General features: G+C 41.6%; 1 protein-coding gene across 1 annotated transcript; it reads left to right on the forward strand.

Annotated features, from left to right (window-relative positions):
• The first annotated feature begins 5,641 nt into the window (after window positions 1-5,641).
• Window positions 5,642-8,554, forward strand: LOC120693836 (cytochrome c oxidase subunit 2). Its single transcript, XM_039977054.1, has 2 exons — window positions 5,642-6,508; window positions 7,785-8,554. Exons 1-2 carry the CDS (start codon window positions 6,121-6,123, stop codon window positions 8,177-8,179), a joined length of 783 nt encoding a protein of 260 aa, XP_039832988.1. The 5' UTR covers window positions 5,642-6,120; the 3' UTR covers window positions 8,180-8,554.
• The last annotated feature ends 3,534 nt before the right edge of the window (window positions 8,555-12,088 follow it).

The raw sequence follows: 12,088 nt of genomic DNA on the forward strand, positions 1-12,088 counted from the left end.
AATTTAATAAATAGTCTCTTATCGGAAGGAGAAATAAGAATAGAGTAAGGAGGCCCGCCTAGTAGAAGTAGAGGAGATGGTTGCGTCGGAGTAAACCGAGTCTCGGTGTATCCTTTGTCTGTTCAAAATCGATATTTTTCACATAAAAAGAGAGATTTACTTTATCTTAAGTCTACTTGAATTCTAGAAAAGTCCTATCGTCGATAAATTCACCACGGCTTGTCCTTCAACGAAGCACTGTTCACCCGAGGCGGGAAGCATTGTAGGTGAGTAGATACTAGAGTTTTGGGTATACAAGAAGCCGCGAGGGATCGTTATATAGTTTTCATCTGGTAGGTCTTCTTACTTATGATGCCTGGAACTTTAACTAGAACAGGGCATTCCTCAACCGAAACAATTAGAGAACTAGTTATTCCCGCGGGACACGAACTTACATGTTTCCAGGCAGGTACGTATAGAAGACTGAAAGTTGAAGTTCCGGTGGGTCTCGTCAATCGATTACCTTCCTTATTGCGCCTGCCCCTAATTGGAGCTCTTCTTATCTATTTCTATACCGAGAATAGCTTTATTGACGGGCTGAACGAACCCCTCACTTGGCTAACTCAACAATCATATGTCTGAGAGTCTGGTCTAACTAAGCGGATTGGAGGCGGGCATTTTCATTTCAACGTAGCAGTAGGGAAAGTGATTTCGGGGGGTTAGTACACATGGGCAGTTGGGACAGTTACAGGTAGTTAAGTTCGGTCTTATTCTTATGGGCAAGTGGTCCTAGAATCTCTCTTTCCTTCTCTTAAGTATAGCTTTACGAAACTAGAATATGAGTAAATATAGAAATAGAATAATAAGAATATCATATAGCCGTGTATTAGTAAGGATAGGTTTTGGTGAGTAGTAGTTCTTGGCATTAGTAAGCTAGCTTCACTAGACTATCTATGACAGGAAATTCGGTAAATGCACAATATCTTTTCAATGAAGTGAATGAAGAAAGATTCATAGGAAATGAACAATAGAAAGAGTACTATTCTTCAGTTACTCTTTTTTCTTGTCTTAGAATAGAGAATGTGTCAATGGATTAGCTGACTTTACTATGTTCCTGTCTTCAAGTATAAGTGAGTTGGTGTCAACGAATAGTTGCTTATTGCACTACTCAGTGAATGAGATATAGCATATATAATGGATTTGTCTTTTCCTCTTCCTACTACATACACGGCTATAATCGTTATATATTCGATTCTTTTCTTTAGACTCTTCTTTCTGCATCTCTTTTCTTTCCATTATGAGTAAAAGGGAACAGCAGTGGCTCAAGTATGTTCATTGGTATCATACTGTGGCAGTAGATCCTGGTGTCTTTCTCTCAGCTTTCTGAAGCACCTTTCGTCTCTCGTAGCTGTAAGGAAGGCAAGGAGAAGATCCGCATATTGTCCTTCTGGGTCCTCTTTATGATGAGGTTGCTAATAAGGGAAGTAGTCCCAATGCTTTTTCCCTCGGTAAGGAACACTTATGGCATCTAAGGTACGCAATTTCTTGTGTTCGCGTTTAGCTCCTTGAACAACTTTGTATCATTCGATACCACTAAGCAGCGGTTAATCGGACATTCCAGAGAGTGAGAGGTCCTTCGGGAAAGAAGAAGCCTAGCCAAACATTGAAATAAGAGTGCCGTAGAGAGAGATCATTTAGTGATTTGATCGTCTAAGATGAAATCACATAGTATACGGCCTATAATCTTGCTTCTTTTGCATTCAACAAGAAAGAGAATTGGTAGTCCACCATCATAGTACCTGAGTTTGATTGAATAGCTCTATTTGTAGTCTTCTTGTTTTTGAGAAAGTGCTCTAGACATCGGTTCATCCCGAGCACCACATAGTTTCCAGATGCAAGCAGGCGGGGAAGAGTTTTTGGTTCTGAGAGGACATTCTTTTGTTATTGAATTTAGGATTGGGAAATTGATGTATGTCAGTGAAGAATGCAAGTTGACCAATAGCAGCTATGAAGAACAGCACCTGTGCAGTATGTCAAACGGATTGACCTTGAATAAGCCATTGAAATGCTATCAAAAGATAGCTCTGTTGATAAGTTATTTGAGTTCTAGATGTCTACAACTTACCACACTCGTTTTCCCTTTGTATCACCCGCAGAGCAGACTTCTTTTGTCTAAAGCTGAAACCTCTTTCTTCAGTGAGAAAAAAAAGGTTGTTCTTTGGAGGGACATCCCTGGCTAAACAAGTTCTTCGGGTTTTTGCTCTGATGAATGTGAGGGCGACACCCTGAGCCTTATATTTCATAACATTTGTTACTAAACACGGTAAGGTCATGTGTGCTTTATGACCAATAAATAAGAAGCATTCAATTGTGGTGGAAAAGAGTGAACTCTCAGAGAAAAGATCGCCGTCGTGGAAGTGAAGAATTCCAGAACGATAGATTCGACCTGGAGCGCTATCTGGTTATAAGTGTTATATGCTTTGAAAAGCCAAAGGAGGAGTTTTCATGAAGAAGAAGCTTATCATACCATGAACGAATCAACAACCATCTGTTAGTCACACACAGTGTTAGCTTTTAGTTTGAATCATAGATAAGCCTTCCTTAAGTGTAATTTGGCTTGGTTTAGAATGTTGCAATGGAATACCAATCTACCGGATTTGACAAATCAAGTAGAACCGCGTAGCTCACACAGCGGGTCTTAGAGAGGAACCACAGCAGTCTAAGGGAAGAAGAAAGAAAGCATACTAGGCTAGCACACAACTCGAAATTCATTAAGATTTTGTTTGATCTCCAAATGCTATAACTAGCAATAAGGGCTAGACATCCTAGAATCAAAGTGCACAGGTCTCTAAATCAGTATAATGTTGATTTTTTCAGATGTTCTCTCTTATTTAGATACGAGAAAAAATCAAGGTTATTAAGCCGCTCACTTGCTTAAGAAAATATTGATTTAGTGGATACCTCCCTCGTTCTGTGGGATAGGGAAGACTGGATTAGAGAAATACGAATGAAAGAATTCATTGTAAAAAACTACAATCTATTAGGGCGTAGTAGGTATACCAAGCAAGCTCTCTTTCTTCTTCAATGAGAACCGGGTAATTGTGCTGTTCATGCTCCTGATCTAAGGCACTCTCGCTGTTAGCAGTTAGAAGTCTTTTAAGAAGCAAAGGAAATTGGCGCTATCTCTTCATCAACAAAAGGGATCCACAGCCTACATCATTCATTCAAAGTACTTTTTCTTCCTGACCATACCGTTCTCGGGGATCACTCCACATCAAGATAGAAAGAATGCTACATCCTACTCTCCTATTCAATGAGGAAGAACTCACACAATCCAGAAAGATGAGTTGAAATCGATTACCCACTCAAAGAAGCACTCAATACTTTCACTACAAGCCTATGTGAAATAACACCATGTTTGTCCTAAGCATTCTATACTTTTCTAGATGACTTGAACTTGTTTCAGAAGTAGGGCCTAAGCAAGAAAAAAATAACAATTGATAAACTACTTTCGAAAAGACAATAGCCAGGTAGCCAACAACATAGATTTGCCACGGACAAGGATCTTGCCACCTTATTGTGAATTCCCTTTTTTATTCAATTGTGTACTCGTTCCTGTTGTTGTGCCATTAGTGACTTGAGAAGACTGTGTGAAAGAGAGCACGATGCCGACCAAGTCACAAAATAGGTTCTCCCGATTTCAAAGTAATTTGTTGATGCTTACACAATAGGTAGACCCCACTCTTCTCTTTTTCTCCTATCCGCCTTGCCTTTCTTCGAAATGACACTCTCTTTTCTAAGTGCGCTCTTTTGTAGTACCTATTAGTAGAAGATTAGCTGGAGTCATTCTAGTTAGAAAGTATCATATACGCTTTCAATGTCTACTTCAAAGCCGAAGGAGGAATGGAGAGAGGGAAGCCAGCAGATAAAGATGTGACTAGTCAACTAGGTGAGAAGTTGCCTAAGCTCATTTTCAAGAAGTCGTGGTCTGTGTTTGAGTGTGAAAAAGTTTGCATCCCTAAACCTGTACTGAGTAGGGTTTGAGTAGGATCTCTCTCCATTGATGAACACTCATCAGTAAATAAAGAAAAGTAATCTGGGTTGTATCACATGTATCACAATAGCTCCAGGCATGTATCATAAATCAGATTCCCTTATCCTTGACCTTTCGATCCGGTCACCAACCTCCAAATTCCATTTACCTTCGTCCAGAGTCACAGCCATCTCAACCTCTGTCAGGAAACTTTCACAGGGGAGTTTATCATCAAAATAGAACCCAGCCTTGATGACTAGAAGTATGAAGGAAACTAACTAATTTAGTAGTAATTTGTTTTATATTTTGAAAAATCATGGTAACATTTATTGCTTATTAGAGGAGAAAGGATACAAAAGACTAGCCAAACAAGGCCCTAGCTAGACACAAAGGCTTCCATCCCGTAAAGAAACTCTCTATCAACTAGACTCACTGCCCTAACTGACTAAAGGAAGAGGTCATCGCAAGGCGGCTAAACATCCACGGGGAAAACTTCCAGGGGTGGCCCACTTCCAGGTAAACTCCCTTAAGAAAGATACTTACAGCCCGTGCCAAAAGAAGGGTACTCCCTGACTGAATGATGCACTTTGGGCCTTTAGGAAAGAGGGTCCTCGATCGAGAGAGAATCTGTAAATGATGCAAATGGTTCGGGAAATAGGTTCCTCAGAGCACACAATTCATTCATAAGCTTAGCTTTCTTTGACTCCAAAAAAGGATGATTCTATTCTCTTAAGAGTAGGTCGAATCCCCTATACCAATCTGCCATTTCTCCTCGACTTGGTCTGCTGGATGGAATGCTGCTTTTTGTTCTAATAAATCTTGATATTGATTCCATAGAATATCGAATGGATTCGTTATGTCACGACGGTCTTCGCCGCAATGCTTAGCTCTTTCCGATATACGGAGCAATTCACGTCTATATACCGAACTCGATTTGACTGCTTTTCACTTCATCCTTTAGCCCTAGATCGCATGCCGTAAAGGATGGGTGTGGAAATGTTCCCAGGATATGAATGAAAATCTTCATCATCTTCTTTCGGTCCCATGGTGGAATGCCTTTATGCCAGCCTGTTCCCTAAGTTGGATAAGTTCATTGTGTTATTACAGGTAGTATTGCTCTCAAAGCTAGGAAGGAAAGGTAAGGTCAGAGCAAGCTTATTTACTAAGATCCTAGCGAGTGGAATACTTTGAACGAGCAGGGGAGCGAGCGGAGTACTTTACGCAAGTAGTGGTTTACCAGGAACTCGTATAAGAGCTAGTCATATAGTCCTTGAAGCATTATTCCGTTTATCGGTAGGGCTGTTAGCAAGGAGTTTGAAGCTTTAGTACTTTCAGCTGTAGTTCCTGTTTTAGCAAGGAATGAAGTTGGTTCAGAGGTGTCAAGTAGAGAGGTTAGATCTTCTCTTCCTTCTCATACTGCGAGTAATATCTCAACTACACTTTCAACTTGATGTTGATCAGTTTGAGCATGTTCAGCAAGTTCACCAGTTAGCTTTCCCGCCTGCTTGCCAACTAAAGTAAGGACAGCAAGCCAGTAATGAGAATAAGCTCTTCATCTTAGTTTCCGCTTTCAGACAAGTACAGCGTCCACTTTTCTCATATTTGAAAATAGCAGATCTTAAGAGGATGTTGGCAAAAAATAAGGGGGGATCCACTTTTTAACATACTTTTTCGTATTTCCGAATGGTGCTGAATAGTCATTCAACTGATGCGGAGAATCTCGTCTACTTTGAAAGTCTTAAACGATGTGTTTATCTGTCTTTCTTGAAAAAAGTAACAAAATTCGTCGAGTTCCAAAGTTTTGATAAATCTAGTTTGTGTTCAGTCTTATGTGCTCATAACTCTGCCTTTCGTTAGAAAATAGAAAAACCAACGAAAAATCAAGTCTCATGTTGCTCCTAAGAAAACGCGTATAATAGTCTCATTGGCCTTCATGGGACAAACAACGCGGAAGTGTATGTGTTATGAGGCTGCTAGCATTTCGTTTTGTCATTTAAGTTCGTGTTCGAATGTTCTTGAACTTCTTCGTTTCGTTGGTAGAACCAACGACGACCAAAATCCAAGTCTCCCTTTTTTGGGAGCAGAGCTGAAAAAGATGGGAAATTCCAATGATTCTTCGTTCATTAGAATGTCGATTCCTCACAATCGCTCTTTGTGATGCTGCGGAACCATGGCAATTAGGATCTCAAGACGCAGCAACACCTATGATGCAAGGAATCATTGACTTACATCACGATATCTTTTTCTTCCTCATTCTGATTTTGGTTTTCGTATCACGGATGTTGGTTCGCGCTTTATGGCATTTCAACGAGCAAACTAATCCAATCCCGCAAAGGATTGTTCATGGAACTACTATCGAAATTATTCGGACCATTTTTCCTAGTGTCATTCCATTGTTCATTGCTATACCATCGTTTGCTCTGTTATACTCAATGGACGGGGTATTAGTAGATCCAGCCATTACTATCAAAGCTATTGGACATCAATGGTATCGGAGTGCGCCTCTTAACGAGGGTGATTTAAGTGCAACGAAATGTACCGGTGGTTCGCGAAGCATCTGGCTTACCGGTCATCTCCCATTCCCGTCGTCGAGAGACTAAAAGAACTATAGCATGCCAGAAACGGGGAGTTGAGGTGGTTAGACCTATACCCCGAAATGCTCCCAGCATAGGAGCCTATGGTTCCATTCTTGTTATTGCTGGAGGTACACATACCTCTTCTCGGTGTGGTGGAGCGATATACGAAAAATAGATGCTAAGCCTGCAATGTCCGATAACGGGGCTTCAGTAGTGAATCTATCGGCACCACAGCAGTGGCATACAACTTTGGACCTAAGGGCCGGCCCCGTTACCTTTCGGAATGGGGGATCCCCGTTGGCAACAACCACGGTAGTAGTTGCGGAACTACTGGGCCAAGAGAGGACAACCAGTTGTTCCTGCTCCTCCTTCTTCGCTTCGGGGACGGAGGTCCTACGGTAGGTAAGAGCACGCACAAGCACTTGACCGAAGGGGACCAGCGCTTCTACTCCTCCACCGAGGAGCCGTTCTTGCGAGAAGCAAGGGATGTCGTGAACGGTGGGAGGTCAAAGAAAGAGAATTGACCTCTGAATACAGTGATCCTATGATCTAGATAGACTCCGTCCTTTTTTTTTAGATAAGGGTGACTCAAGAGGGGGTGGGACCAGCTGGCATAATGCAGGCTGGAACGTGGGAATTCGAGGTCTCATGAACGAATTTTATTTTCGTGGACAAACATACTTTCCGGTCAGGCCTATGGAGGATCCTTTTAGATCTACGGGCCGGCCGTTCACATGAGCATAGGGAATCTATACTCGAGCCTTCGACTTGGCCCCTGACAGGATAGATGAGGAATCACTCTTGATCTGATTTATTGGGGCCTACAACTTCGCCAAAGCCGACTAGCATCCCTTTCCACTGCGCATTTTTCGAACAAAGAAGACTACTAAAGGATCGAATTCGCTTTCCGTGGTGAACTGGGCCGTCCCATACCTTCATTTTTTCTCATGTGTGTTGAACATTGTCTTCCTCGGTTCCAGCTTCACTGATGTAGGTAGGGCTGGGCGAGAAAGGGTCCCCTCTTGCCTATTAGTAAGCGGGCCTTCGATTCCACCGGGGTCTTACGGTCTCATAGAGGGGGGAGAACTACCTAACTAAAGAAGAATAGCGCTCTTTAAAAATAAGAGTAGGCGTGGAGAGCTTTTTGCGGGGAAACTTGCAAGTCAAGTTTGGGGGGAGGCGGGCGTCGACCCAACCTTATGAGTATTCGGACTATAACAGTTCCGATGAACAGTCACTCACTTTTGACAGTTATACGATTCCAGAAGATGATCCAGAATTGGGTCAATCACGTTTATTAGAAGTTGACAATAGAGTGGTTGTACCAGCCAAAACTCATCTACGTATGATTGTAACACCCGCTGATGTACCTCATAGTTGGGCTGTACCTTCCTCAGGTGTCAAATGTGATGCTGTACCTGGTCGTTCAAATCTTACCTCCATCTCGGTACAACGAGAAGGAGTTTACTATGGTCAGTGCAGTGAGATTCGTGGAACTAATCATGCCTTTACGCCTATCGTCGTTGAAGCAGTGACTTTGAAAGATTATGCGGATTGGGTATCCAATCAATTAATCCTCCAAACCAACTAAACCGGGGAAGCTGAAGCGGAAATGCAATTCTCGGGTGAGGGAAGGGGGAAGCCCCTGGAAGGCTTCGCTCGCTCGCTCAAAAAGCTCTAACGCTCGTTTACGAGTGGAGTGCATAAGCCCTTATTGAAGTAGGGCGAGGCCTTACTACACGAGCTCGTAAGTCAAGCACGGAACGAGCCTTGTCTACGAAGCTTCGCTTCATCATCTTGCTTGCTTCTGGCGAAGCTTAACGCACTATAACATAGGCATGCATGATGGTATGGTAGGAAGACTCCGACCACTACATAGGAGCGACAGAAAAGAAAGCCAAGCCGTCAAAAGGAAAGGTGAGCAGCCCTTATTGCAATAGCAAACGGCCTACTTATAGCCCTATTATCATCACAATCCGAAATAACTAATCAAATAGTAACTTGGAACGATGTCTATATAAATCCATCTCTGATTCCATGGAAAGTAAAAAGTAATCTCTGTTTTCAATTTATTAAGATAAAAAGAATAAGGGATTCTTTAGGGTTGGTGTGTTTAAAATAAATATCAATATAGATGAATTTCTTCCTCATTTAGGAGATGGTATTAAATCTCTGATAGATAAATCATACAATTCCGTTTTAGTGCAAGTTTTAACTCTTACATATGATAGAAATTTCAGAAAATTAGTCTACGGTGTGTTTAATATCCTTGTTTTTATGGGAGTAGGTGTTACTGTTTGGTATAGGTTTATACCTGGTTAAATTAATCAACCACCAGAGGATTTATTGCCACCAAGGATTCATCCATTTAAGAACCCGATTGCTGTAGTAGAGGGATACAAGAAAGTATCTTACTTAATGACAAAAGGCATCGTTCAGACTGTTATATCTACATTTATGCATCAGAGCCCCTTTAATGAAATACTTAGCGTAGAGCTAGCAAACTTGAATTATGATACAAATTATAGAGATCGTTTTACGAGTGTTGGCATTGCAATCTTGATAGCTAGCTTTTTAGCTACTAAAGTTATGATACCAGTAACTCCATAATTAATACAATATATATGTATATTACTACGCTGTTTGTTGAACATAGTGGGTTGCCCAATCATTTATTACACAATGCATTTACAAGCCATATCACTAAAGGAATTTACAAGCATATGATTTATACTATCTGGGTATAAGAAGTGCACACCTTTCATTGAAAGAAAACACTATTGATAGATTGGTAGCTGAAATAGGAAGGAAATGCTATCCACGCTAGATAGCGAAAAAAAAGCTTTTCTTATTTTCAATTGGTAAAGGTCATCCACGATTCATTCCCTCTTTTGAAAGACAAGAAAGAGAGGAATAAGATTCCCTAGAAAACCCAATGACAAACCTGCTGGTAGTGAGTAAGAAACAATTACAGTTAGAGAGTAAGTAACGAAGATAGAAAGATAGAATCAGTCTCGTAAGCAAGTGCACGATTTGCTATTGGCTACACTTTATCCTTTTCTTGGGCCGAGGAGTGAATCACTCGCTTCGGATTTGGACCACTACTTCACCTTCAACGCTTTCACTTGAAAAAGGGATATATGACGATTCAAAAGAAGATAGTCAGAGATCAGTTGCAATTGGAAGATCAGTTTCTTGAGTCTCACGCGACCGATTCGCATAGTTCTATTAAAATAGGGGGATTTCTCTGACCAACAGCATAGGTCTGAGTCTAGGTTTAACCCTTCTCTACTTACTTGAGAGTTGGGAGCTAAACTAGATAAGTATTAACCCAAGACTGGTTTAATGAGACCCTCGCCATCCTTATGTAGAGCAATGGTGCCCGTACTTGCAGCATTCTGAATTCATAATTCGAACTAATCAGCGCAGTCTCGTGCATTTAGAAGATCAACGACTACACCTTGGCAGCAGAAGGCCTTCACTAAGCTTCTTGGACTTCAATACCGACGCAAGGGAGCAAAGAATGGAGCAGCTGATGCTTTGTCCCGACGCTGCCATAGAGTCGATCTCGCGGATAGGCGGAGGTACCGATTGCTTGCTCCTTGCATGTGAAGGTGGAGGCCACGATGATACTCCAAAACAAATCCCAACCAAAAAAGTGAAAATGACCATTATCTCGTTCGAGTCCCTCGTTGGAGGATGTGCGCAATCAACGAACAAAATCAATTTAGGCAAGATAATATGACAAACTAAATGATAAATCTAAAAATGATCCATAGTTCATGTTCGAAATTACTTCGTTCTTCTTCGATGTTTTCGCAAAGCAGGTCCGATTCGTTCTTGTTTTCGCATAAGTTCGCAGAACTTCCGTTCTAAGTTACCAAGTAAAGATTTTAGGTATACCAAGTCTGAGTGAGGTGACTCGACCAACCCCAACCCAAGTCCAATCCTAGCTGATGCCTATTTCTTTCATGCCAGGCATCTTCCGTGTTCCGATTTAGAGGTGGGATGCCGCTCTTATCTTAAGGGTAGGAAAGCTTTTCTCCTATCTAACTGGTGCAACTCCGGATGCTTATGCAATTGGCTAAGCAATTATAGCTTCTGCGGCAAACAGTCTTCCTTCCATGGTCGATCAGGCGTAATCTCCATAAGCTACTGTTGTCACGTCTGAGAGGTAGAAGCTATCTATCCAATCCAATCCTTCTCCAAAATGCACCATGACCGATCCAATTACTATAGAGCCAGCAACATCCCCTAAAGGCAATGCCACTCTCATCCTTTTTCCAATTCAGATTGTACTGGTAGCATGTTGAAGCTGTGGAATGGTGTTTGTTGGTGAGTAAAGAGCCCATTCTAGAGATGAAGCAGTGTTACTTTCCTGTTTTTCACTTCGTTCGTTACTTTCCAGCTTCAGGAGCAAGCCTATAGTAGGTAGTAGGAAGGCGAGTGATGGGTAATCTCGGTCGGTAAAGAAAGGTACTAGGGATTGACCTAAAGCTACGACGTTGGAGAAGTTCATAGGTTCACACGTTGAAAGAAGAACGTCGGATTGAGACGAGAAAGCAAGTGCAAGGCATTCAATAAGGTAAGCTAGGGTTGGCAGAGAAGAACGATAGAGAAGAAATAGAAAGAATCGAATACAAAACAACTCCGTTGATTGAATGTCAAAGCCTTCGGCCCTTCTTCTTTCTCAACTTTAAAGCTCTTGCTTAAACCGATTGGGAGTCCTCCATCTCTCTTAAAGTTTTCAGTAATCATTTCTTTTTCATTCCAATTCATGTCCTGAAGCTTTGCAAGGATCGAATGTTTTCCTTTTCAGATTGAGCAATCTCCAATCACCTTAACCAAATTGAGTAGGATAGGCCAGTGGGCAGACCAGCTATAGAGAATTGTTTCAAAATGAAAAGAAGATGACTTGAGCCAGGAATCGAAAGATAAATAAATCGGGAACTTCAGTACTGCTGGCTGAGGACAGTGGTTAGAGAGAGTCAGGGAGTTATTGGTAAGGGCACATACTTCTATTCTAGGGGAAGGGTCAAGCCAGAGGCAGAGGCAGCAGGTCTAATTCCAGACTAAACTAATAATACCTTGCTCGAGAAAGGATAAGACATGGCTATCGCTTCGACAGCTTCTCCGGAGGAAAAGACGCCGCCCATAAGATGTGCCTAGAGATAACAATCATTTCAGAATCTCGTATAAGTGATCAACTACTTGTGCCTCCGAAAAGGTAGACAATCAGGAGGAAATGCACTCTTGATTTCCCTTCGGGGATAAATACTAATCTTGTTTTTCTTGTTCCTTACAGGAGAGAGAGTTATGTTTTCTTTTCTTCTTTAAGGTAAGGGTGAAAGTTGATATGATTATAGAGAATCAGTCCCTCACGACTGGGGGGCTATTCACAATCATTCTTATCTTTCCATTACCGAGGTAGACAATCTCTCTTCTTTTTCTTTTTTGAATCCTCTACGAGGGGGTTCGATATTATTTCTGCTAGTCTTTC

This window comes from Panicum virgatum, unplaced genomic scaffold (assembly GCF_016808335.1).
Source record: "Panicum virgatum strain AP13 unplaced genomic scaffold, P.virgatum_v5 scaffold_183, whole genome shotgun sequence".
Lineage (NCBI taxonomy): Eukaryota > Viridiplantae > Streptophyta > Magnoliopsida > Poales > Poaceae > Panicum > Panicum virgatum.